At 49.6% G+C, this 27,985-nt stretch overlaps 1 protein-coding gene across 8 annotated transcripts; it reads right to left on the bottom strand.

Annotated features, from left to right (window-relative positions):
- Window positions 1–9: 9 nt before the first annotated feature.
- On the bottom strand, window positions 10–27,185 carry eml3 (EMAP like 3). Of its 8 annotated transcripts, XM_066718940.1 has the most exons (26): window positions 26,145–26,699; window positions 19,454–19,630; window positions 19,132–19,249; window positions 16,444–17,055; window positions 14,756–14,878; window positions 14,596–14,624; window positions 13,535–13,570; window positions 13,305–13,425; window positions 12,976–13,125; window positions 12,458–12,527; window positions 12,108–12,218; window positions 11,751–11,846; window positions 9,296–9,430; window positions 9,021–9,159; window positions 8,808–8,873; window positions 8,378–8,529; window positions 7,926–8,051; window positions 7,443–7,574; window positions 7,263–7,330; window positions 7,069–7,157; window positions 6,210–6,307; window positions 3,644–3,761; window positions 3,149–3,247; window positions 2,291–2,421; window positions 1,849–2,091; window positions 10–329 (listed from the first exon to the last, which is right to left on the bottom strand). In XM_066718940.1, the coding sequence occupies exons 1-25, from the start codon at window positions 26,167–26,169 to the stop codon at window positions 1,873–1,875; spliced, it is 3,240 nt and encodes a 1,079-aa protein (XP_066575037.1). In that variant the 5' UTR covers window positions 26,170–26,699; the 3' UTR covers window positions 10–329; window positions 1,849–1,872. The 8 variants fall into 8 exon arrangements, with proteins under 8 accessions (XP_066575037.1, XP_066575041.1, XP_066575035.1 ...); XM_066718944.1 differs by lacking the exons at window positions 10–329; window positions 26,145–26,699 and adding an exon at window positions 27,054–27,185 and having other exon boundaries at window positions 660–2,091; XM_066718938.1 differs by lacking the exon at window positions 10–329 and having other exon boundaries at window positions 660–2,091.
- Window positions 27,186–27,985: the final 800 nt, after the last annotated feature.

Below are 27,985 nucleotides of genomic sequence, written 5' to 3'. Positions count from 1 at the left end.
TGTTACACAAGGGTCTACAAGGGTTATAATCATGTGCTCTTTAATTACTGTATGTTTCTTTAAAAACAAAATAATCACGGTAGAGTGAAAGATAGACGTCGACTTTGTTACGGCGGTATTTGAACAGTTCACACATTGTTTTCCGTGGGGAAATGGCCAGCTTGCTGAATGAGAGGCCATTGCTCCCATCTGGCGGGGAGCTGCGATACTACAGCCCACAGCAAAACACGCGTGTAGTCGGAAACACGCTGAAAATGCCCGGTGCCTGATGAATCGTCCTCTGACGGTGGATCAGTGGGAGGAAGGGAGGGTGAAACACACAGGAAGGCCTTAATGAGAGAGAGAGAGATACCAGTGAAATCACACAGACACACAGGAACAAGTAGGCAAACACAGACACATCCAGGCAGAAGCAGACAAACGCACAGACACAATAGGCAAACGCACTGAAACACAGACAGACAGAAGTAGGCGAACACACAGACACACACGGGAGACCCAAATAGCCAGACAGATACAAATCTACAGGCACATACAGAAACACAGATGCACACGGACACACACACACCAACACAGACGCAAATAGACAGGCATAGAGAAACACAGATGCACACAGACCCACAGAAACTCAGACACGCACAGAGACACCTCAGACCAGGCAGAATATCAAATCAGTCTCTTTATTTTGATTGAAAACCGATAATGCAAAACAAGATGGGGGGGGGGGGAAATCACATTTTCTGACACTGGTTCGTCACGACGACATCAACAATAAAAACATTTATATTCTCAACAAAAAACCCTCTGTACAAAACTCTAAAGACATGTGGTCCCCCTGCAAAGACACATGGTCCCTCTCCAAAAAACAAACCAACTGCTTTTGGCTTTGAGTTTAGTTGGCTTCAATACATAGCTGTTTGGCTGAAGCCTGTGCACACGAGCACCCAGTAGAGGCAAAGCTGGAGGCAAGTGCACTCTTCACTGACTTTGGTTTCTCATTGACATCCTGTTACCCTGTTTGTTCCTGTTTGTGGTCCTCCAACACTTTAAGGTGCAACTTGTCGTGGATTCCCTCACCGGGTCAGTATAAACAGGTTGATTTACTGTTCATTTCTCACTTCTGTTTATTAAGGCGTTGGTTTGTTACAGTTTGGTTTCTGAGTTTAAGAGCAGAGCGCAAAGAAAAAAACGACAACATACATTAATAGTAAAGAGGATACAAAGTGCAAAGTTTCTCTGGTACGTTTTGAGAAGTCTTAGGCACTAGATTAAGAGGGATTCTTTCACTGGGCCTAGATATAGTACATCGCAGCACTAACATTGCCCCCTGGCCCTATCAAAATAATGTCCATAATCACTTTATTATTTATCTGTTTACTTATTATCATTTTTTAATAGATACATATATCTTTGCACTGATATCCTGAATATAGAAGATTCTTGGCAATCTGTGAGTGGCATAGCTGCCTGAGCTCCACCCCTCTCAGCCCCGTCCACACTCCGAGGATCCCGATTGGCTGGAGCTGGAGCGACGGAGCCCCCTTCGACCTCCCGGGGCAGACGGTGTGACCGAGACATAACGCCAAGCATCAAAGGGTAGTCAGCTCTAACACCTCAGGTACTGGAGGCAGACTTATGGGGCTCTCAGCAGAAGATGGTTTTGAGTCTGTCTGTAAAGTGTTTCTCTCACCGCCTGTACCCTCTACCTCACTCCTTCTCTCTTTTACTTCCTCCTCTCTCTCTTTCTCTCTCTCTCTCTCTCACCCCAGCTCTCCATAATTCCTTAGTCTCGTCTTCCTCTGTCTCACTCACAACCCCCTCCCTTCCCCCCTTTCTCTCCCTCTTCACCTTCTCTCTCCTCCTCCTCTCTGTCTATGGCCCGGGCTCCAGAGAGCTGATGGAGTTTGTGGAGGCCGAGTCGCTGCGATCCAGGGTCCATGTCCCTCCGCCACCCCCTCCGGGCCCCCCCACCACCCTCCACTGCAGGATGCTGGTGTCCTTGCCCCCCATGGAGATCAGGTGACTGTCGTTGTGGGTGAAGCACACGTTGGTCACATGACTGCCGTGGCCACTGTACCTGTGACTGGGGGCCTGGGGGGGGAGAGAGACAACAGCATAGGAGAGAGAAATTTACTCTGACAGCACACTTTTATCAGGGGGGAGTGTAAGGGAGATTATTTAACTCTGCAGCAGTCCAGTCCAGTCAGTGACTCTGCAGCAGTCCAGTCCAGTCAGACTCTGTTCGAGAGTGCTGGGGGGATTAGGGAGGTGTGTGTGTCGGGGGTCTCACCTTGAGCTTGGGACAGGGGTACTGAAACAGGTGCACTTTGCAGAAGTCATCGGCCACAGCGACTGTGCGCTCGTTGTGCGAGCGACACAGCGCGTTGATGTCCGTGCCGTCCGAGCCTTCCAGCCACACGCCTGAGAGAGGGGGGATGAAAGTTGGAGAGTGTCAGTGTGTCAGTGCTGCACTGTCAGCAGGCGCATTTACACGGCCATTTCTGATCCGGATCAAATGCACCGCTAGCAATTGATCCTGGCAGTGTAAACGCTCGAGTGGCTCAAGTCCCGGCGTGCACTGCGGTGGCGTGTGTTTAGAGACATGGCAGACACACAGCCTGCGCATCAGTGGAGCAGATAGGAGACACTTCCCTACTGCCTGTACTATAAATAAAATACTGTTTAAACTAACACTAAATGGCTTGTTATTTTATGTTAGCAAAAATATATAATTGTATTTTTATTTTCAACGCTTCGGTTGTAAAAAAATATGCAAGTGTGTTGGTTTTAATTGTTAGAATTATTCGCAATTAGATAAAATTACAGTTTTTGATATAGCCGTGTTATGAAGGACTAATGTAATAAATGCATATAATAAAGTCTGGACTAGTGCGCATTGTGAGGACCCCTGGTGGCTGAAAGCTGATCCTGATCTAATGGCAGTGTAAACGCAACACCACTGATACTGATCAAATGTTCCGATGCATTTGATCTTGATCAGAAATGGCCGTGTAAATGCGCCTAATGCTCCAGTGTGTAAGTGTGTCAGTGCTCCAGTGTGTCAGTGCCAGAGAGTGTGTAGAACAGTACAGAGCCGGTGCAAATGTACCAGGTGTGCAACACCCCACGGCTCAGACCCCCGACTCACCCATGACGTGGAAGCCCAGCACACACGTGTATGTTGCCCACTCACGGTCCTTACTGTCAAAGCGATTCCTCAGCAGCTTACAGCCCCCGGCCACATCCCCTAGAGCACGCACACACACACACACACACACACACACGTACAGAGTCACAGAGGGACAGAGATACAGAGACACACTGTCAGTCCAGGAGACAGTAACCTGCTCTTATATACGATATCACAACTATCTGACATCTGATAATTTAACCTTAAAAACAGATCTGCAGTAACACTTATGCGTGAGTGAGAGAGAGTGTGAGAGGGCTCACTCTGCTGGACACAGGCCGTCCACAGAACCCCTGATGTCCAACACAGGGGACACAGAGACACACAGTCGAGTGCAAGTTTCATACAGAACTCCACTGCTTACTAGAGCTGTGACTGGAGTTAAACTCTGTCATTCATAAGTGCTCTATAAATCACTACCAGAACACACTAAACGCACACTCTCACACTCACAATATAGAATCTCGTAGTCTCCAGAGTTGGACATGATGAACTTGCTGTCCTTGGACCAGTCCAGGTGGGTGATGAAGCTGGAGTGACCCTGCAGAGACACAGCAGAGCCGGGGTCAGCCTGAGCAGAGGGCACAGGATCTGTTACACAGTGTCTCTAGGACGACCTGGAGACGGGGAGAGCTGTGACTGGAGCTCATGATATAGACTTACATGTATACAGTGCATCTGGAAAGTATTCACAGCGCTTCACTTTTTCCACATTTTGTTATGTTACAGCCTTATTCCAAAATGGATTAAATTCATTATTTTCCTAAAAATTCTACAAACAATACCCCATAATGACAACATTAAAGAAGTTGGTTTGAAATCTTTGCAAATTTATTAAAAATAAAAAACAAAAAAGGCACCTTTGCCATGATACTCAAAATTGAGCTCAGGTGCATCCTGTTTGCACTGATCATCCTTGAGATGTTTCTACAACTTGATTGGAGTCCACCTGTGGTAAATTCAGCTGATTGGACATGATTTGGAAAGGCACACACCTGTCTGTATAAGGTCAGAGCACAAACCAAACCATGAAGTCCAAGGAATTGTCTGTAGACCTCCGAGACAGGATTGTATCGAGGCACAGATCTGGGGAAGGGTACAGAAAAATGTCTGCAGCATTGAAGGTCCCAATGAGAACAGCGGCCTCCATCATCCGTAAATGGAAGAAGTTTGGAACCACCAGGACTCTTCCTAGAGCTGGCCGCCCGGCCAAACTGAGCGATCGGGGGAGAAGGGCCTTAGTCAGGGAGGTGACCAAGAACCCGATGGTCACTCTGACAGAGCACCAGCGTGTCTCTGTGGAGACGGGAGAACCTTCCAGAAGAACAACCATCTCTGCAGCACTCCACCAATCGGGCCTGTATGGTAGAGTGGCCAGACGGAAGCCACTCCTCAGTAAAAGGCACATGACAGCCCGCCTGGAGTTTGCCAAAAGACACCTGAAGGACTCTCAGACCATGAGAAACAAAATTCTCTGGTCTGATGAAACCAAGATTGAACTCTTTGGCCTGAATGGCAAGCGTCATGTCTGGAGGAAACCAGGCACCGCTCATCACCTGGCCAATACCATCCCTACAGTGAAGCATGGTGGTGGCAGCATCATGCTGTGGGGATGTTTTTCAGCGGCAGGAACTGGGAGACTAGTCAGGATCGAGGGAAAGATGAATGCAGCAATGTACAGAGACATCCTTGATGAAAACCTGCTCCAGAGCGCTCTGGACCTCAGACTGGGGTGAAGGTTCATCTTCCAACAGGACAACAACCCTAAGCACACAGCCAAGATAACAAAGGAGTGGCTACAGGACAACTCTGTGAATGTCCTTGAGTGGCCCAGCCAGAGCCCAGACTTGAACCCGATTGAACATCTCTGGAGAGATATGAAAATGGCTGTGCACCGACGCTCCCCATCCAACCTGATGGAGCTTGAGAGGTCCTGCAAGAAGAATGAGAAACTGCCCAAAAATAGGTGTGCCAAGCTTGTAGCATCACACTCAAAAAGACTTGAGGCTGTAATTGGCGCCAAAGGTGCTTCAACAAAGTATTGAGCAAAGGCTGTGAATACTTATGTACATGTGCTTTTTTTGTTTTTTATTTTTTAATACATTTGCAAAGATTTCAAACCAACTTCTTTCACGTTATCATTATGGGGTTTGTTTGTAGAATTTTGAGGAAAATAATGAATTTAATCCATTTTGGAATAAGGCTGTAACATAACAAAATGTGGACAAAGTGAAGCGCTGTGAATACTTTCCGGATGCACTGTATGTTTGTATCTGTTTGACATCTGTCACTATTGCTTTGGCAATACTTAATATCAGGCCAATAAAGCACTTTGAATTTGAAATAGAAATCGGAGGGAGAGGAGACGAGAGGGCTGGGAGAGAGAGGGAGAGACCCTGAAACAGACGGGGAAGGGGAAGGGGGAACCAAAAACCAAAAAAAGGGCGCTTTATTGGATTGATTGAATTTGAGACTGATCCTCAAATTGGAAGCTGTAGGCATTCAGGGTAATGTAAGTAGATGGATTATGAACTGGTTGATGTATAGGAAACGGGGGGTATTGATTAGAGGAGTTGCTTCTAACTGGAGTGAGGTTGTTAGTGGAGTTCCACAGGGATCAGTACTAGGGCCTTTGCTTTTTCTAATCTATATTAATGATCTGGACTCTGGGATAGTTAGCAAACTTGTCAAATTTGCAGATGATACTAAAATAGGTGTCTCAGCAGATACAATCTCAGCAGCACAGGCTATTCAGAGGGACTTAGATTAAATTCAATTGTGGGCCGACACCTGGCAAATGAATGAAATGTGCTTTGTGATTGGAGAAAGGGGCTAACATCCAGCTTCATTCATATTTTCTTCTCTTAGATATATATTTTTTGTAAAATATGAAACCTGTTATCTTTTTTTTAAGTTTCTACACCCTGACAACCCTGCATATTTTTCATGGTTTTCTCATGGTTTTGAAACGGTCATTTTCTCTCTTAGCATGACCATCGTCCCAGAGTGCCTTGCTCACCGTGCACTTCCCAAAGCGCGTGTAGCGTCTGCTGTTGTCTCCAACGGTGTAGATGTAGATGAAGTTGTCATGGGAACCCACTGCCAAAAAGTTGCCATCTGGAAACAGAACACAGACAGAGGTTGTGGGAAATTGAAAAGATTGAAAAGCAATCAATCCCCAGTAACCCCACCTTTCCCACTGAACTATAGTAGAGGCCCAGACTGGAGCCAGCGCTGTGGGGACTATAGTATAGTATAGGGTCCAGACTGGAGCCAGCGCTGTGGGGACTATAGTATAGTATAGGGGCCAGACTGGAGCCAGCGCTGTGGGGACTATAGTATAGTATAGGGGCCCAGACTGGAGCCAGCACTGTGGGGACTATAGTATAGTATAGGGCCCAGACTGGAGCCAGCGCTGTGGGGACTATAGTATAGTATAGGAGCCCAGACTGGAGCCAGCGCTGTGGGGACTATAGTATAGTATAGGGGGGCCCAGACTGGAGCCAGCGCTGTGGGGACTATAGTATAGTATAGGAGCCCAGACTGGAGCCAGCGCTGTGGGGACTATAGTATAGTATAGGGGCCAGACTGGAGCCAGCGCTGTGGGGACTATAGTATAGTATAGGGGCCAGACTGGAGCCAGCGCTGTGGGGACTATAGTATAGTATAGGGGCCCAGACTGGAGCCAGCGCTGTGGGGACTATAGTATAGTATAGAGGCTCAGACTGGAGCCAGCGCTGTGGGGACTATAGTATAGTATAGGGCCCAGACTGGAGCCAGCGCTGTGGGGACTATAGTATAGTATAGGGGCCAGACTGGAGCCAGCGCTGTGGGGACTGTACTAGGTGCCAGTTTAGAGAGGGGGGGGATTCACTGACCTGGGGAGTATCTCATCACAGACAGCTGCTCGTTGCCGTCGGTGTAGTCGGACACCACCTCCCTCGTCTCGACATCCAGGACCACCCACCTGGCACACAGCACACACGTCACTGGGGCCGGGGCAGGTGGGAGTAGGGGGTGAGGGAAAGTGGGAGACAGTGGGGGGAGAGTGGAGACCCAAATTAACCCTTACCTGCCAGTGTTGAGGCCCACCGTCACCACCCTCCCACTGGGGCAGAAGTCCGCACACAGCCCTGACTCCTGCAAACGCACAGCGGCATATATTTTCAACATTCAACACAAAAAGGGGCCACATTTCAACACGAGGGGCATCACACATGTCCACAGCTGTACTGAAAAATATATATCTGACCTCCAGTGTGGTGATCCACTCCAGGCTGTGCTCCTCGCCGTTCCATAGGCACACCCGGCGGTCGTGGCCGGAGGTCAGGAACATGTTCTGGGATGGGTGCGTGGCCAGGCCCCATAGCTCGTCCACGTGGCCCTGTCCCGGGAAGAAAGGGACACACTCAGCCACTCAAAGACACTATAGGCACCCAGACTGGAGCCGGCGCTGTGGGGACTGGACTATAGGGGCCCAGATTGGAGCTAGTGGTGTGGGGATTGGACTATAGGGGCCCAGACTGGAGCCAGCGGTGTGGGAACTGGACTATAGGGGCCCAGACTGGAGCTGGCACTGTGGGGACTGGACTATAGGGGCCCAGACTGGAGCCAGTGCTGTGGGGACTGGACTATAGAGGCCCAGACTGGAGCCAGTGCTGTGGGGACTTTAGTAAAGGGGTTAAAAAACGCCTCAGTCCACTTATGGATTAATATTCCTGTTGTCTCACAGTACCTGCACTATGGGGACGAAGCCATCTGAGAACGTCCCCCTCAGGATGGCGTTGCGGGTCGTACCAACCAGCAGCTCCTCCCCGTCCACTTCGGCGATGGTACGCACCGCCCCATACTGCTCAGGGATCTGGGAGAGGAGAGAGAGGGGTCAGGGGTCAAAGGGCAACACCCGGGGGGTTGGCTGACACAGAGGAATTACTGTTCATGTTCACAACTCAGATTTACTACTACATACACTACACAGCTGCGGTCATGTGACTGTCAGTAGCAAAAACAACAACAATAATAATAATAATAATAATAATAATAATAATAATAATGAACACTAGGTGGCATTGCTAGTCATTTATTTGACTATAATCTCTATTATGAAGATGTGTCTGTGTGTGTATGTATGATTGTCTGTGTGTCTGTGAATGTGTGTGTCTGTGCGTGTGTGTTCCCCCCCCTCACCTCGGTCTCCCTCTCGGGTGCCAGGTCCACACTCCAGCGCACCACCCTCCGGTCCTTGCCCCCCCCACTGAGCAGCCCCCCGCTCTGCAGGACGCACAGGGTGAACACACTGCCCTCATGGGCTCGTGTCTGCCTCATGATCTGATAGGTCTCTGTCCGGGGGGGGGGGAGGGGGAGGGACGGGAGAGAAAGCAAGGGAAGTGAAAAGAGGTTGAGGGGAGGGGTAAAGAGGGAGAGAGAGAGGAGAGGTGAGTTAAGCACTGCAGCTGAGTAAAGCACTTTGAGATGGTTACTCTTAAAGGCGCTATATAAAATACAATCAAATATGCCCGTGTGTGTGAGTGAGTGTGAGTGCCCGTGTGCATATGCATGCGTGTGTGTGCGTGTCAGTGCGGCCGGGTGATGGCCTGGCATGCCGTCCGGGCTGTACCCCTGCCCCGCGCCCCTGTGCTCGGCGGGTTGGGCTCCGGCTCACCGTCCATTCTGGATGAGGCGGCTATTGAGAATGGATGGATGAACGGATAATTATAATAATAATAATAATAATAGTAATAATAGAATGATTCATTGAGAAAGTCTGGAGACCCAGGCAGACAGTGTCACTGGCTCAGGGGGCTGTGACAGGGGTTTGAGGGGGTAGTACCTTTGGCTCCTTTGCCCAGGGTTTTGACGTCGGCCGCTGACTTGCCCCAGGTGAGGATGTTGCCCTCGGAGTCACCCGTCAGCACGTCCCCCGTCCCGCTGAACACAAAGCACTGGATGAATTTAGGCTTCTTGTATTTCTGGGGGAGAGGAAGTAGAACTGATGTGATGTCTCTATGTGTGTGTGGATAGACAGTGTACACACAGAGACGCACACAACCATACACTCTTCTGCCCCACCTGTGTGCACAACCACTCTCCCCATTCCCCACTCACCCCGAAGATGCCTTGTTTCTTGGACAGTGACCCCCCACTCAGGGTCCAGAAATACACGTGGGATTTCCCACAGCTGATGATGCTGGTGCTGTCTGTGGGGCTGAACTCCACTGCGAACACCGCCTCATTGGTGCTCTGCAGACACAACAACCAGAACAATAACAACAATGACAACAATTATTAATATCATATACCTGCCAACAGAGTCCCATATCGCACACAGCGCTGGCTCCAGTCTGGCCCCTATACTATACTATAGTCCCCACAGCGCTGGCTCCAGTCTGGCCCCTATACTATACTATAGTCCCCACAGCGCTGGATCCAGTCTGGCCCCTATACTATACTATAGTCCCCACAGCGCTGGCTCCAGTCTGGGCCCCTATACTATACTATAGTCCCCACAGCGCTGGCTCCAGTCTGGACCCTATACTATACTATAGTCCCCACAGCGCTGGCTCCAGTCTGGACCCTATACTATACTATAGTCCCCACAGCGCTGGCTCCAGTCTGGGCCCCTATACTATACTATAGTCCCCACAGCGCTGGCTCCAGTCTGGACCCTATACTATACTATAGTCCCCGCAGCGCTGGCTCCAGTCTGGACCCTATACTATACTATAGTCCCCGCAGCGCTGGCTCCAGTCTGGGCCCCTATACTATACTATAGTCCCCGCAGCGCTGGCTCCAGTCTGGGCCCCTATACTATACTATAGTCCCCGCAGCGCTGGCTCCAGTCTGGGCCCTATACTATACTATAGTCCCCGCAGCGCTGGCTCCAGTCTGGGCCCTATACTATACTATAGTCCCCGCAGCGCTGGCTCCAGTCTGGGCCCTATACTATACTATAGTCCCCGCAGCGCTGGCTCCAGTCTGGGCCCTATACTATACTATAGTCCCCGCAGCGCTGGCTCCAGTCTGGGCCCTATACTATACTATAGTCCCCGCAGCGCTGGCTCCAGTCTGGGCCCTATACTATACTATAGTCCCCACAGCGCTGGCTCCAGTCTGGGCCCTATACTATACTGTAGTCCCCACAGCGCTGGCTCCAGTCTGGGCCCCTATACTATACTGTAGTCCCCACAGCGCTGGCTCCAGTCTGGACCCTATACTATACTATAGTCCCCACAGCGCTGGCTCCAGTCTGGCCCCTATACTATACTATAGTCCCCACAGCGCTGGCTCCAGTCTGGGCCCCTATACTATACTATAGTCACCACAGCGCTGGCTCCAGTCTGGGCCCTATACTATACTATAGTCACCACAGCGCTGGCTCCAGTCTGGGCCCTATACTATACTATAGTCCCCGCAGCGCTGGCTCCAGTCTGGCCCCTATACTATACTATAGTCCCCACAGCGCTGGCTCCAGTCTGGGCCCCTATACTATACTGTAGTCCCCACAGCGCTGGCTCCAGTCTGGCCCCTATACTATACTATAGTCCCCGCAGCGCTGGCTCCAGTCTGGGCCCCTATACTATACTATAGTCCCCGCAGCGCTGGCTCCAGTCTGGGCCCTATACTATACTATAGTCCCCGCAGCGCTGGCTCCAGTCTGGGCCCTATACTATAGTCCCCACAGCGCTGGCTCCAGTCTGGGCCCCTATACTATACTATAGTCCCCACAGCGCTGGCTCCAGTCTGGCCCCTATACTATACTGTAGTCCCCACAGCGCTGGCTCCAGTCTGGCCCCTATACTATACTATAGTCCCCACAGCGCTGGCTCCAGTCTGGCCCCTATACTATACTATAGTCCCCACAGCGCTGGCTCCAGTCTGGCCCCTATACTATACTATAGTCCCCACAGCGCTGGCTCCAGTCTGGCCCCTATATTATACTGTAGTTCCTAAAGCGCTGGCTCCAGACGAAGAAAGAAAAACAGCCAAAATGTAGAAATGAAAACCACAATACAAACTTCAATCCCCCTTCTTTTGCTCCACCGCCCCTGCTCCCCCCCCCGGGCTGAGCAGCTGATTGTCTGACACTGACACAGTGTATATATATATTTTTTTTGGGGGGTGGGGATGGGGGTTATTCCTTATCATTTTGATCAGGAAGGCTAATTATTCCCACAGCGCCATCCCCCCTTCCCCCCTGGCACTATCACGGCACGCTCTCTTTCTCTCACGCCAAAAGAGACAGGCTGGACCGAGAAAAAGATGACATCACCCCTTTGCGTCCGCACTCGCCTGCCCCAAATATTTACCCGGTTGCTATAGCATTCGCCGCAAAGATGGAAAAAAAGAGAAAAGGAAGAAAAGAGAGAAAGAATAAAAAAAGAGACGGCTCAATCTCTAAGGTGTCTGCACACATCCCAGCTGGCAGAGATGGGATTTAGCTGCACATGTTTCGGGAGTGGGGCCTCTGTGCTCTCGATCTCCATCCAGTACAGACATAGGGGCGCAGGGGCGCTGGGCAGGGGGATGGCATGGAGGGACTGGGGAGCTGGGTTGTTCTCACCTTGACTTCGGTCTGCTTGGTGCCCTTGGCGCAGTCCCACACTGACAGCATGTGTTCGTTGGAGTCGTCCACCACACACAGGAACGCCCCTGAGTCCTGGACACACACACACACACACACACACATGCAGGGACACAGACACACAAGGACATGCAGGGACACGCCAAGACACAGACAAAAGGCAGTGAGACTTTGAAAGTGAGTGTGTGAGATGGTGACTTTGTGCTGCTGTGAGTGACTGAGTGAGTGAGCGAGGCAGTGAGGTGAGTGTATCAGTGTGTCAGTGCGTTAGCTGCAAGGCAGTGGGGGGTCTGTGTGTCAGTGCATCAGTATGTCAGGGCGTCACTGTGAACTCACCGCGTGGGAGAAGGCGACAGAGCCGACCCCCCGCTCGAAGCTGCCCAGCCCGATCTGCTGCAGAGTGGCCAGAGTGTTTGAGTCCCATATATGGACAAAGGGCTGCAACGGCTGACAGACAGACAGACAGACAGACAGACACAGACAGGCAGGCAGACAAACACTGTTAGAAACCTGACAATGATCAAGCTCATTACTAATAAGCTAGCTCCCTGTCAGTTTTATTATTATTATTATTATTATTATTACCAAAGTCTATATAAAATCAAGGTATATAGCACCAGGTATACTGAATAGACCATGAGGCCCCTGATCCACCCAGGTCAGTTCTGGCCCCAGTTCTGGCTCACCTTGCCATCCTTGTCCACACCAGCGGTCTGTCCCGACGCCACACGCACACGGTCGGGGTGGACGGCCAGGCTGCGGAGACATCATGTCAAATCATTTACTTTCTTTTCTCTGTGGCGGCTGAATACATATCAACATTGATGTGTGTCTGTCTACTGCTTCTACTGTCCTGACGTGGACAGCACCATATAAAACCAAGAGTATTATTACTATTAGTAGTAGTAGTTGTAGTAATAGTAGTAGTAGAATTAGCAGCAGTAGTAGTAGGAGTATAGGGCCCAGCACCACAAGTTTGCCACAGAGCACTTCAAACTGGAAAAAACAGAAAATAAATAAATACATAAATAAATGAACAGATCATTCAAAGAACGCTATGAAGCAACCAGAGAGAGAGAGTGAAAGAGTAGGAGACAGAGGAAGAGAGGGTGTGAAAGAGAAGGAGAGAGTGAGTGAAAGAGAAAGGATGAGAGAGATGATAATAGTAGAGACAGCTATACAGATACAAATGTGCCGCACTGACCAGCGCACGCAGTCGGTGTGCTTGAGGTAGTGCCGCTGGGTGTGGTTGTTGATGTGATGCAGCACCACCACGCAGGCCAGGAAGTAGATCACTTCCCCGGTGGGCAGCAGGTACAGGTTGGCCCGGCAGTCCCGCCCCCGATAACCATAGCTACAGGGAGGAGTCAAGGCAAAGTGGGAGGAGCCAGTGTGTTGCAACTTACCTCAAAACCCTAACCCCTCGAGCAGGATCCAGAGACTGTCTTTCTTTCTTTCAGTTTTAAGGGCAGATTTAAAACCATGGTGTGGTGGGGGGTGGGGGGAGGGGGAAGACCACAAAAAAAAGGATACACCCAATCCAGCTCCAGTTTTTCAGTGGGCGGTTCCATGCGGAGCTCCTCGTAGTTCTGGATGTTGGATGGGATGTACATGGTGATTGGCCGGCCCCGGATGAACATCTTGATGGACTGGCCTGGGGGACCAATGGTGGGGGAGGAAAATAGTGGAAGACCCAATGAGCATCAAGCACCAAACCCCCCCACAACAGTGTACAATTGCTTCTAATGACGAATGTCTCTTACCCTGGCTGTACGTCCCTCTCCGTGAGCCTGAAGATCCTGTCAACAAAAATAGACAGCTTGAGTATCCAGTGATGAGACTGCTGAACGAGCCTGGGGCATTAAAGCTGCAAGCACAGGGCTCTGAGACTGGCAGTACGCCTTTACATGAAGAGAACACATCCCCCTCCTTCCCACCCTCACCCCCTGCAATTTATTTATGTAGTCCAGTGCACAACCAGTTTCATTCCAGAGTCTCCCCCCACACACAGTGAAGAACAGACAAGAGGCAAGACATCGAGAGGAAGAGAGCATGAAAGAGAGAGAAAAGAAAAAAAAGAGTAAGAAATCAACCTTTTGATGTGGCGCAAGAAAAACACCACAAAATAAGACTACAGTTCCTACTACTACTAACGCTGCTGAGGGAAGGAGCAGATTTATTTTCACAAGTTGGCTGGTGCTGTCCTGTCTTGGCGGTGGCGCCGAGCCGAGGCAGGTGACCTAACCAGGGAGGAATGGGAAGCAGGGGGCGGCCCCATGCCAGCACGGACAGCGGCTCCCTGTGTAAAAAGAGGCCCCCCTCCGAAAAAAACCCTCACAGCGGCCGCATCCAAGCCCCCACTCCCTGCTGCCGCACCCCCAGAAAATGAAGACTAACACATAAAATAACATCCAATAAAAATGACCACAAAGAGGATTTTAATCACAGGGGCTGACTGAGTGAGAGTGTGTCAAAGGCTTGGCTGCGCTCCTTAAAAACGGGTGGCAAATGTTGTGGCAGTGAATAAGTGGCGAATAAAATTTGTCATCCCCCAGGGGGTCACAATTCTCTCGTCCTTGTCAGAACCAAATCACAACCAAACTACCACCTCACACATAACATGCCCCAGAAACCGTAAGAAAGAAAAACAGATTGTGGCGCCAACTAGAGGAACAGGGACACTAGCCTCAGAGCAGCTAAAGTAATGATCCAACAGCCTATTGGGCCGGTCAATTGTTTTACACCAAAGATTTCTGTCAGGTTAAAAGAGAGAGGGAGAGAGAGGGAAAGACACAGAGCGAAAGAGATAGAGAGAAACTCTTACCTCCACTGGAGATGAGATCCTTGGCTCGGCTGTGGGAAGCACGAAAATAAACAAAATGAGGCATGTTGCAGGTTGAATAAGAGTTTTTTTTTTTACATAGAGTAGTTAAGAGTGTTCCCTGCACCCCAGCTACCTCTTGGTCAAGCCCCTGTCCTCTTACCTCTCCAGGCTGGGGGAGCGGGTGAGGAGGCTGGCCGAGGACGCTGCCTTCCTGGCCAGCTTCTGCTTGCTCTTCTCCCCCCCCTCTTTCACCAGCTTATCAGAGGAGCTGTTGCGGCGAAACCTGTGGCATGAGGAGGCGGGGGGGACATGGTCAGGACAGGAGAGGACACAGGAACACAGACAGGGACACAGTCATAGACAGGGACACAGACATGGACACAAACAACACAGTACAGTACGCGTGTCAATCTTTAGTTGCACAGTTAGTTGGGGTTGCAGATTAGATCCCCTGTTAGACACCTTTTACCCAGCAAAGAGGTAAAAGAAAAATCATTGATACACTTAAAGATGCCCCCCCATTGAAAAAATGTAATACAAGAAAATACAGCCACTGAGTTTCTGTAATTTGGAGCATGCAAAGATGACCCTAGCTGACCACTTGGAGGCACTGTTACACAGATGGAATAGCAGTGCCTGGATTATAGGGCCCACACTGGAGCCAGCACTGTGGGGACTATAGTATAGTATAGGGCCCAGACTGGAGCCAGCGCTGTGGGGACTATAGTATAGTATAGGGCCCAGACTGGAGCCAGCGCTGTGGGGACTATAGTATAGGAGCCAGACTGGAGCCAGCGCTGTGGGGACTATAGTATAGTATAGGGGCCAGACTGGAGCCAGCGCTGTGGGGACTATAGTATAGTATAGGAGCCAGACTGGAGCCAGCGCTGTGGGGACTATAGTATAGTATAGGGGCCAGACTGGAGCCAGCGCTGTGGGGACTATAGTATAGTATAGGTGCCCAGACTGGAGCCAGCGCTGTGGGGACTATAGTATAGTATAGGGGCCAGACTGGAGCCAGTGCTGTGGGGACTATAGTATAGTATAGGGGCCCAGACTGGAGCCAGTGCTGTGGGGACTATAGTATAGTATAGGGGCCCAGACTGGAGCCAGTGCTGTGGGGACTATAGTATAGTATAGGGGCCAGACTGGAGCCAGCGCTGTGGGTACAATAGTATAGTATAGGGGCCCAGACTGGAGCCAGTGCTGTGGGGACTATAGTATAGTATAGGGGCCAGACTGGAGCCAGCGCTGTGGGGACTATAGGGTAGAACCCACCATGGCCCCACTCAAACTAAAGGACTGTATTATTTTAATTGTATATTTTACTGATTTGCTGGCGGAGAAGTTCCTCACGGGGAAGGGTCACGATGAACTGGGGCAGATTTGAGCTGTGTGGTGTGCGGCCTGCACAGATATAATCCCCACCTCCGAAACCGTGACAAAGTTCTGGCTCATACAGGCGAGCCTGTGGCCCATCTATGCCAGTTGGGATGTCCCTTGCATTGTTGTGGGTTCACAAAACCAACACATGTTTGTATATAACATAAAAATGACAGAACCTGCCCACACTGCCCACTGAAATTCAGCCTGCAGGTTCCTGCCCAGTTCATCGGTCCCCCTCGCCGCCAGTGTTGTCACTGGGTGATTGGTGCAGGTTAGTGGAATCAAAAATCACAGCAAACCAAATAATAGAGTCATGCCCTGTTAACCACATGAAAAGGACAGCTGGGATGTTAGGAGCCAGGTGAGGGCAGCTCAGATCAATGGTCATGGTAGTGGTAATCACTTGGTGAGCAAAGCCATGCAATCAGGAGTTGGGGGGGAGTAGGGGTAGCTGGGACGCACAGCGGCTTCTTCCCATCTTCGTGCACTGGGGACAGGGCACCGCTTCTGTGGCAGGAGGTGGTGGGGCTGCTGGCGGCCGCGGGACCCTCCTTCTTGGGAGTGGGGGGCGTCCCATTGGCCTTGGGTGGACTGTGGCCCTGGTGGGCGGCATTGGGTAGCTGCGCCTCCACCTTGGGCTCAGTCTGCTCGTCCTGGCCGGGCCGGGGCCCCAGGTCATGCAGGCGCCCCCGGAAGCAGCTAGGCACGATGGGCTCCTCCACCAGCCGGGCCCAGGCCTCCCCATTGCCCCCCTCCTCCAGTGGGCCGGGCTGACTCCTCTCCAGGGGCTCCCCCGAGACCCCGGTGTCCAGGAGAAGGGCGTCTTCCAGGGACAGGCTCAGAACCGCCCGGGTCTGGGACAGGGGGACCTTCTCGGGGCCAGGCCAGGAAGAAGCAGTGGTGGCTGGGAGCAGGTCGGTCTGGGTGGCTGCATCCAGGGACGGGGGAGGTCTGGGTCTCTGGATGGAAAGGGGGGTGCCAAGCTCCTCACTGGGCCCCTGGTGGTTAGACAGCCCCCCCCCATTCGGGCAGCTCACGTCTCCTTCCTCGACATCTGCCAGGCCAGTGGACTGACTGGAGACAGCAATCACGCATACACAAACACACGCACACACACACACACACACACGCACACAAAAACAAACACACACACACACGTAAACACACAAACACAACGCAAAAATGACATTCAAGCACCAGGCCGATGCAGAGTGACACACACAATTACAACAACACGGGGGCCTGTTTGCCCTGAGTTTGTGTGGCAGCAGCCAGTCCCTGCATCACACCCGCTCTCTCCTACACACATAACCTCAATCTGCCTTTTCACTCATTTCTCACCCCGTCTACATCAGAACCGAAAAACCCAGCTGACCTCCCCTCCCCTCCAGCATTACGTCACCAGAAAGACATGTGTCGGCTGGGTTATTGAATATGGCCCACTGGCAGGGAGGTCCACCATGCACTATGTTCATATTCGAGTGGAACCTTTCTTTCTTGCACCTTTGTCCCAGGGGGGAAGGGAATTAAGTGACACCAATGGGATCTACCCCCTGGCTAAATATCCTCTATTTAAACAATATAGTCAACTATTTAACATTGGAACTTCTATCTTACCTGAAATGGTGCATTGTGGGAGTCACAAAGAGTTCCAGTAGTGCTATATAATGGAAAATCTGCCTCATTTCATATTCAAAGCTTTCTTTTTAAAAAGCAATTGCATTTTTAACATGACACATTTGGATTGTATAAGAGACACTTCTCCTTAACATGTATGAGTTATTACTCCAACCCAAAATATTTTCACCTGGACGGACAAGAATGCTTTATGGCCAAAGTGCTGTCTCTAGTAGTGGCTTCATGAATATTCATGAGCACATCAAGCCTGTGGCATGGTTTGGTTGCAATAGATGGGTGACGGATCGGCAGCAACTCAAAACATAAGAGAGAGCGTGTGGGTTATTATAATAATAATAATAATAATAATAATACTGTCATTTATAATAAATGGATAAAATCAGTAATACTAATGTCTCAGAAGTGTTCGGTATTTTTTGTATTATATATGAAGTAAAATTCACAGAATATCATCCAATGTAAAAACAGAAAAGAGAATATTTTTATGATTATTATTATTATTGTTGTTATTATTGGTTGTATTTCCACATTAAAATACCTAACACCTTCGTGGCATTAGAATTAAAACATCTACTACTACTTACAATGATAATTATTATAATAATCCACAAGCTGTCTAATCTTTTTGAATTGCCGGCAATCTCTCTATCACTTATCTTTGATAACAAACCACACCTCCTAGATAGAGGCTCTCTGCCTCAGCATTCTTGTGTGCTCATGAATATTCATGAAGCTGCTACTAGACACCACACTCCTACGATAAATCGCTCTTGTCAGGCCAGGTGAAAACACTGCTGGTTGAAATAATAACTTGTGTGTGTTAAGAAGGGGTGTCTGTAATACAATCCAGGTGCATCGTGTTAAAAAATGCAACTAATTTTTAAGGTAGGTTTTCCATTATATAAATAGAGAGAAAAGCATCACCGGAACGTTTTGTTACTCCCATAATGGATTGCATCTCAAAGACAGAAGAAAAAGGGGGAGTTGACTATCTTGTTTAAATAGAGGATCTTTGCCCTGGCACCACTTGGCTGGGGGGGCGAGGAGTGTGTGTCTGTTGGGCCAATGAGGGACTGTGGAGGGGAGAGCTGGCAGCCGCGGAGTAGGAGACAAGGCACATCTGGAGAGACAGCTGCCCGGCCTTGCGCAACATCTGTCTGGTCAGCCTGGGACTCGGTCCGCTGTGCCTCGGGACACGTGGTCATAAAATCGACCAATTCAAATCAAATAAATAGACAAAAAAATAATGACTGCAATATTCAGGGGTGTCTAAAAGTGGCCCAATGTGGGACACAAAACTCCCCAGGTTGACTTCCGGTCCCATTTTCATTATATAAATACAGCTGTGTTTCCTGACCCAGCATTTAAGCGTCCGTCTCTCAGTGAGAGAGTCAGAGCAGTGTTTTATACATTGTTTGTAAAGCCTTTTCAGTGCCTAAAAAAAAAATATGTCTGTCCAATAGTCAACCCCCTCCACCCCCCACCCCCTGACCCCTGGCACTGTGCCGGTACCTGGGAGTGTGAAAGTTGCGGGAGCAGTCAGGGGCGGAGCTAGTGGACAGCTTGCGGAGGGAGGGGAAGCCGTCAGAGCAATAGGAGTGATTCAGGGCCCGGGCGGCACTGGGATTGACTGGGAGTGGAGAGGGGACATAGATACACAGAGACACAGAGAGAAAGAGAGACACGGAGAGAGAGAGACAGAGAGAGAGAGAGAGAGCGAGAGACACAAAGAGAGAGAGACAGAGACACATTAATAATGATAATGATACTGATAATGATAATGAATATGTAGGCCTGCCTTTCAGCTCAGAGCAGTTGGGAGGGCTACACAGACCTGCGATGAGGTGCTGTTTGAGAAGGGGGATCTGCTGGTCATACACCCGCAGCCTGCGCAGCGCGTCGGCCAGTGACGACTTCAGCAGTGTGATGTCATCCTCCTGCGCCTGCAGCCGCACCTCCATCAGTGACAGGCGGTCAGGGAACTCTGGGCTGCTGCCAGCGGACACATCGTCTGACCGGGGGGGAGACACCAGACAGCACAGTGTCAGGAGACCAGGGGAGGGCAATATAAGAAAACAAACTAAATGACACCAAACGCAAAAAAACAAAAAACAACACAAAGCAAAACAGAACACAAACAAACAACAGAACACCCCATCGGTGCAAAGAGCATCACTCCTGCGCAGTGTCTTTCTCTTAAGACTGATCAGACACACGTCCTGTAGGCTGCCCTGACCTTCTCCTACACCTCTGGATGTGTGCCACTGTCACATGAGTTCGGCCTTGTTTTCTTCCAAGACTATGAGTGGATTATTGTCAGGAAGGGACTGACCCAGGCTGACATGGGGTGTGGGACGGGAGGAGGCAGGGCTGGGAGGCAGCCAATCAGCATCAAGCCAAACCTCCAGGGGTGATGAGAGATGCGGTCAGATACATACACACACACACACACACACACACACATACACACATACACATGCTCGCACATACTCACAACACACTACACTAATCTTCACACAGGGACGCCACTATACGTGAGACACGAACCACAAGAACAACACCCTAAGAGCAGCTATCTCAGACCGATCCTCTCTCTCTCAGACCTGTTTCCACCCAGTTTCTCCTTGCAGAATTACACAGAAACCCGCACACACAGACATGCACACACATACACACACACTTGCAGACACGAGGTGGGATTGCGTAACCCTCCCTTCCTGCTCAGATGACCTCACGGGTTCTTCAGACATTCTTGCCACCCAGCCAGCCCTCGTTGAGCAAGGCATTTACAACAACTCCAGAGAAACATGGAAAAATACATAAAATAATAATCATAATCATAAAAATAACAATAACATTTACAGCTACGGTGGTGCTAAAGTCAAGGGATTTTCAAATCAAGATCACTTTTTTTCTTTTGTCTTTTGCTTCCTGGGTAAGGCACCGCCGCCCCAAGCAGGCAGGCACATTCAAGGACCAGAATCAAACCCGGGGCCAGGAGTGGGCCGAATCAATGTGCCTCCATTATTTTACACTGTGGGGCATGGGGGGAATAACATTATTTAAGACACTTAAACTTTTCATAGCTAGAAAAAAAAAACAAAGCCCGTGACAAGTTCAATCGTGTGTTTCTCGAAGTACCGGAGCCCTCAGTGGCAACAGACACCAGTTGGACGGGAGATGGGGAGATGGGGGGATGGGGAAGGCCAGGACCAGGGCCGAAATGAAGCCCTGATCTAAGAGGTGTTGTACCCTGGTGTGGCACAGACACACACACGCTCTGACCGCAGGCCCGCAGTGCCAGCCTAACGTTGGCCATACTGAAGTGCATGGTTCTCCAAAGCCAGCCGGATGAAGTAAAAGACAGGGGCCCAGCCCCTCGTTCCCTCCCTCGCTCCTCTCAACTTGGCCTTGTGAGAAAATGTGATTGTTTTGTTTTCTTTGCTTCTCTCTTTTCCTTCATCTGCATTTCAGGATTAACCTGTTCCCCACCAGCAGAAAGCTCACATTTTCACTCCTGTGCTTCTCTTTATATATAACCTTTGGGGGGTTGGTCTGGCCATGATGAGATATGTATATATTTATATTTCGTAAGCAGGTACTAAGTTAAACTCCAAGTGAAAAAAAAACATTCAGTAAAAAACAGGCACACACACACTATTCTCGGTGCGATTAGGCAGCTCTCTAGAATTAGCCCGTGTTCACATGCATTTCTCTAGTACGCGTAGGAGGCAAAGAGTGAGATGGGGAGAGAGATAGAGAGAGAGAAAGAGAAAGAGAGAGGGAGAGAAACAGAAAAGTTGTGTCAAGGGTGTAATAGGATTGTTGGGCAGGGCATTACACTTTGTACTGTTTTATACTGTGCTGTGCTGTATTAAACTGTACTGTATTATACGGTGCTGTATTATTCTGTACTGTATTATACTGTAATGTGCTGTACTATACTGTATTATACTGTACTGTATTATTCTGTACTGTACTGTGCTGTACTGGCAGCCTGCCTGTGTCCTCTGTGTCTCTCTACACAGCAGGAAGCAGCTCTTAGCTCTGGAATGCAGAGATGCTCCTCAGAAACACACAGAGGGAAGCGGGGGGGTGGGGGGACATACAGCTGGAGTCAGAGAATTATAGCTCCATTCAAGAGAGAGAGAAACAGAGGGAAGGAGGGAGAGACAGAGTCTGAGACAGAGGGACACGCTAACCATGCTAACTGTTGCCATTTCATTGATGCCTATATTGATAAGCAATACATTTAAAAATATGAAGAGATTTAAAAAAAAAAAATTGTCAATGGTGAGGGTATGTCACAGCCTTACGACCAGGATGCATTGCAAGTATAATGCCAGCTGAGAAGCAGGCCAACCTTGGCTGCTTAAGACACAAACCCCTTTTTTGGTTTTATTTGCGAGTCTTCACACACAGCCAAACGCCCACACAGTAACACACACAGAAACACACAGACACACACACACACACACACACACACAGACACACACACTCACAGACACACACACTCACACTTACACTCACATGAATATGCATAGCCCGGAATGACTACTTTTCACTTCTCTTTTTCTCTCTTTGTTCGCTGCGTTATTTTTGGGCAGCCCGTGGCCCTGCGGTAAATCAAGTTTTGCAGCTCACAAAAAAAGAAAAAAAGAAGTGAAAGAAAGGTTTTAAGGCCAGTTTGCTCAGATTTCTCCCCCCCCCCACAGAGAGACAGACAGACACAGAGAGACACAGCCAGGAAAAAACAAACACAGACAGAGGGAGAGGGGGAGAGAGAGAGAGGAGAGAGTCCGTAAAATTGTCATATTTTCATATTATCATTATTAGACAAGTGCTTTCAGAAATTACATAATCGTCAAATTCCCACATTTAGAAAGTGCTATCTGCAGTTCAGCTGACTTGACACGGAGCAACATACACAGACTCCCGGAGAGAGGTTTTTATGTTTTTTTAATTACTTAATTGCGCCCTGTGGGACAAAAAGGCCAGATTCTGCTGCAAATATGGAAAAAAAATAATACACATGAGGTAAAATTACTATTTCATATTTGCAAGGCTTCAAAAACCTTTACGTCATCCGTCGCTGTCGCTGTCACCCCACACCCTCCCCCACTGGACGCAATTCAAAGCAAACAGAGACAAGCGCCAAGGGACCGTAACTTCCTTGTATGCTGTGTGGGCAGTGCGTGCTTCTTGTTTTGTTTTTCTTTCTTTTTAAAGAGGATGCTGCAACCTGATCTCGAAAAAGGAATTGGTTGACGAGAGACTGGTGGCGAAGAACTCGTTTGGTTTTGTTTTCCCTGCAGAAGGTGTGTGTGCATGTCTGTCTTTACTCCTACCTGCTCTTCAGGAGGAAGGAGTCACTCTTGGCTGTACTGGGCTATTGAGTTTGGTTTTGGTTATTGTGGTCACCCCCACCCCCTACCCCGGAACACTGACATATTCAGTTCTGGTTTTGGCCCCCAAATGACGTCAACAGTTCTGAGATCAGGCTGACTAAAGTCGGCATATATATATATATATATATACTTGGATATTTGTGCTCAGTTGGTTGAGGCCTAGCACAGATTAGCTGACCTTTCACCTTTAGAGAACAAGTGGAATGGCAGATGTATAGAGGAAATATTACATATTGTGTTGGGGTGAGCAAGTTCAATTCAGTGTTGTTTCGAGTCACGTTTCGCTCTGAGGTGAAAGGGGAAGGTGGGAGTCAGGCAGTAGGCGGAAATGTCACATCGAGACTGAGGCCTGTGCGCCCCACTTCCTGGGGAGCAATGCTACGAATGGCCGCCCACACGAAGCCACACAGCCCCTCAGCACCCCCCTGTCTGAGGCAATTGACCGTTGGCCCATTATTACTACTGGCAAGTATCCTAGCCAAAATTGCAAGCAGGCAATTGGCGCAGAAGTCAATAGAGGCTCCTGTTCTTGAGTTGCATAGGGGTTGATTTGTTATTTTTGGAATCCATTGAAGTGTTTCAGTTAACTCTAAAAGGACAACAATCGGGACATACCTTCATTTTGTGTTTATTAGGAAGTATCATGCTTGACAAATCTGTATTAACATTCAGAATCATGCAAGACCGTTTCAGTATTGGACTGCCCTGCAAAACTCTTCTGCTTAAAAGTCACTGTGCGTGTGTTGCTGCTTTCACTGGGCAGGAGACCCACAGAGAGAGAGACAGAGAGACTCCCAGCACCAAGCCACTCAAGCTGTTTGGGATAGCGGGACTGAACAGGTGACGGTATTATGCAAATGTTGGGGTATATTTGCATACAGTGTCACTGCCAATGCGGAGCGGGCACCTAAAGCGGATGTACTTCAATCTCCCTGCAGTGTGAGAGCAGCTAATGGGCGCAGTCCCTGGACAGAGTGCATGTGTTTTTAATTATTTACTTGTTTGTTTTGTAAATGGTAATTTTCAGTTATTTTATCCCCTTTCATGACCTGTTTTGAAACCCACAATGTAAAAACTGTTTTTTTTCTTCGGAAGGGCTGGGCAAAGCCTCGTCTGGACCCAGGATAGGTTGTTACACACTGGACCCCCTTCGTCAGAGACTCTCTCTCCCCGCTGCCCCCGCTGGATTCGGTACAGTTCATAGTGGAAATTGTAATTGCTCCTGCCAACCCCCCACCCATTCCCTACGCCACTGCCAGAACCACACACGGCATCTGAGTGTGTGAAAACAAGTTCCACTACTGGGAATCAGAATAAAAGTCCAGGTTTGTTGACTCTGAGGCGACAGCGCCATGATAGCCATTGTGCCTCTGCGGACCACACTGAAACATTTAATGAAAGAGAAGAGAAAGATGAAAGAGTAGGCTAAGCAGAGGCAGGGAGAGCAGGAGAGTCAACACAAACACAAGAACAATGAACCCGTTATGAAAGGGGGAAGCGAATTGACAATTCACCACTACTGCACTTTGACGCAACCGCCTCCAAAGAAAGCAGCTCTATTGAAAACCCGTCACCCCTCTGTGGCACGTATTATGACATCACGATGGGACACTTTTGTTCCTTTGATTTTTTGTACAGGTCTCTAAAACACACTTTCTGCCAGGAACACGGTGGGCACTTCGTTCTAGGTCTGCGTCCCAGCACTGCACTATAGAAGTGCTTCTGCGCCTCCGGGACCCTCTCACTCACACAAATACAAACATGTCTTATGAACGAATGACAGCTGTCACTGGTTTGTTAGACTGTTACCTGGGAGCCATAACTGACCTTCTAACGTCAATTATGCAGCAAAAACTGGATTGTTACGCCCGTGTTACAATGCGCATTAGTGGATTAATGGAGTGAAAAGCATCACAGAAAAAAAAATCATAATAATAATAGTCTACAGCGCAAATGTCAATCTATATCACCTGACTGTCTTCAGTAACCAAACGTAACCTTTATTTCAAAGGCGTATTCACGTTTGTCCGAAATTAGCCCAGGACAGAAAACACGCCCCTGCCCAGTAATTGAAACTGATAACGACATTGCGGGAGTGGACACATTCCCCGGCCCCGCACTCCCGTCCGGTAAAGTGTAAATACTGCGGAGTCTGCTGGACCAGGACTGGACAACCCCATCCGACCGGCAGGGGGGTCGCACTGTCTGACGGGCCGGTTCTGAGAGCAACCGGGCCGGGTCAGATACAACAACCACAGCTCGCACAAAACACGCCAGTCGCGCCCACACACGCATCTCAGGTGCTTTCCCACCATAAACTATCTGCGACTTGAGGCCAAAATAAATCCCCCAAAAATAAAGCATCGATCCAAGGTTTGACTGTGGAACAGGTGTCTGTGCTCCTCCCTTTGTCTCCCTCTCTCTGTATGTTGCACAAGCAAGTCAAAGGTCAGCTGGAGTCAACATCACCACAACAACCACCACGACGATATTATAATGAATAATAAAGATGAATGACAGTACTTCATAATCACGATAATAATACGAATCCATTTGGATTGGAAAGTGTTTCTATGAAGACTTATCATGCTGTGGTTATTCTGGCGCACTATGGGTATAATACCACAGCACAGATCAAACCCGGCGAGTCGGGCCGCTTGAGCCCGGGTGGGAGACGCGGTCAGCAGGTGTCTGAGCCGATATTAACGCTAATTGACTGCGGACGAGCACAGCGAGCCGCACGTCTATTGTCAGCGTTGTGCCTGCCCATCAACACGTCCACATTTCCAGTGTAATCACCATCAAACCCCGAAAATATAGCGCCCCGCCGCCGAGAGCCGTTTCACGCGTGATTACGTCACCCTCGCCGAGCCCCACGCGCAGCACGCAGCCCGTCAGTGGCGGTTTGGGGACTCGCGACGACAGTTAATCAAAAATAAATAAAGAAATAAAACAAAATGAATAAATAAAAACTGCCGGTCGCTTTAAGAGTGGTTGAAGCCCAGCCGCCTACACATGTGAGAAAGGTAGGGGGGTGAAAAACAAAAATAAAAACAAATAAAGTCGAAACTGGAGTGAAAGTGGTTTCACGCACGAAGCTAGAAAGGTTGCACTCACCGAGACTGTTCGCCAAGCCGTCCATAGCGGCACTGTGGTCTCGGCGGGGACGCGTCCGCTGCTGTCCCCGCTCTCTGCGTCTGTTCGCGGGTGTGCTGTGTCGCGCTGTCGCGCTGGTGTCCCGCTGCTTCACACTCCCGTCCTCAGGCAGCTCCCTCTCCGGGGCCGTGTGCGCAGCGGCCGGCACGGGCGACAGCGGGGCCCCCGAAAACTCGCTCGCTCGCACGCGCTCACCCGCGCTGCCCCGCACACCCCCGCGCGCTCGGGCCCGCACAGCGCAGGCTCATCGCTCTCGCCCCGCACGTCTCGCGGCGCGGCACCAATGCAGGAACTGCGCGAGCTCAGCAGCGTGCCGCGTCCGCCCGCATTTTCTCCCCGCGGCTGCTGCGATTTCTCTCCGGTTAACCCCCACGCAATCCCCCGACCGAAAAAGACCAGGAGAAAGAAAACGAGAGTTTAGAAAAGCCGCCTGTTTTGTTTCGCCTCCGACGCAGATCGGCAGGCAGGCGTGATCACAGTCAGGAAGCGGGGCTGCCAACGCGCTTCCCCGGCGCTGGGAACGGGGCGGGGGGGGCAGGCGCTCTCGCAACTTCTTGGAAACTTACACTTGTAGTATTATTACAGTATCTGAAAGACACCTATAGCAGTCCAACTATATATACACTTAGGTCGTTGATTTCATGAGACGGGTGCATTTGCATGCAGCAGCACAATTAGACTGTCACTAAATGACGTCTTCTTCTTCTTATTATTATTATTATTATGGAGCAGAAAACACACCATTTGAACATATTTGTGTAAAGGATTTTTTTAATACTATTTGTAGTTTTTCAATGTAGGACGCATCACGACAGCCCCCCACCCCACACAATAATACATGTGGCACACAGGTATGCTCAGGCTGCCCACCTGTCTGGTCTGTTTCACATGCATGTGTCCCATCCGCGGGTCTGGGCCCACTATCTGGCCATCTGCAGTGGAAAGCAGTGAGGCGTAGAGGTGTTGTGAATGGCGGGCTGTGGAGCTGCGTGCTGAGACCTGTCTGAGGCTCGGAGGTGTAGCTGCTTGTGGCTGAAAGGAGGGCCCAAGGCAGAGCAAGCTGACGCCGCTGCAGCGACTCAGGGCGCAATGCTGCGGGTGACGTCGGACTGGTGCCACGGCGTCCCTCCCTCATCCAGGCCTCTGAACACGGGGTGACAGTCCAGCACACACACACATATATACATAAATACAATCTACCGGTGCTGTTGACAGCTCTGAAACACCTGTTGGTAATCAGGGGACACGTCATGTATTGGTTGAAGGCGTGTACGAGACAGAGCGTCCCAGAACCGTTCTCATGACCAGGGCCGTGCAGATTTTATGAAGAATATGATCTACTATATTGCAGCGTTCTGGACAGTCAGACTGCAGCGGCGAAACTCAAAGGACAAGAAGAAAACCAATTTGGAAAAAATACTCTGGGGGTCCTTGCATAAGGGTCGCCCCCCATTGAGGCAACTGTTATGCTAGCTAGGCCAGTAATTGATGAAAGTACTGCTATGTTTTTATGAAATCTGTGGTTAAAAGCCTGAGCTACATGGGGCTGCTCTGATGTTATGAAACTACAGCAGTAAAATAAAATTAAAATCTTTCCTACTCCCACTGAGGGTTAAATGTTTGGCCGCAGAAACAGCAGAATTAAAGTACAAATTTATTTTTTTAACTTTCTATAAAAAAAAGCCTGTTGCTTCCAGGGCTGCTGTTTTGTGGTGAGCTGCACATCTGGATTTGCAGTGTGGCTGCAGATCACATCCAGCACAACCAACATCTGGGTGGCGTGGGGAGGAGAGTCTGTGCCA

The sequence above is a fragment of the Amia ocellicauda genome, chromosome 12 (assembly GCF_036373705.1).
Source record: "Amia ocellicauda isolate fAmiCal2 chromosome 12, fAmiCal2.hap1, whole genome shotgun sequence".
NCBI lineage: Eukaryota > Metazoa > Chordata > Actinopteri > Amiiformes > Amiidae > Amia > Amia ocellicauda.
The sequence above is the reverse complement of the archived record's forward strand: the minus strand, read 5'-3'. Positions and strand labels throughout refer to the sequence as shown.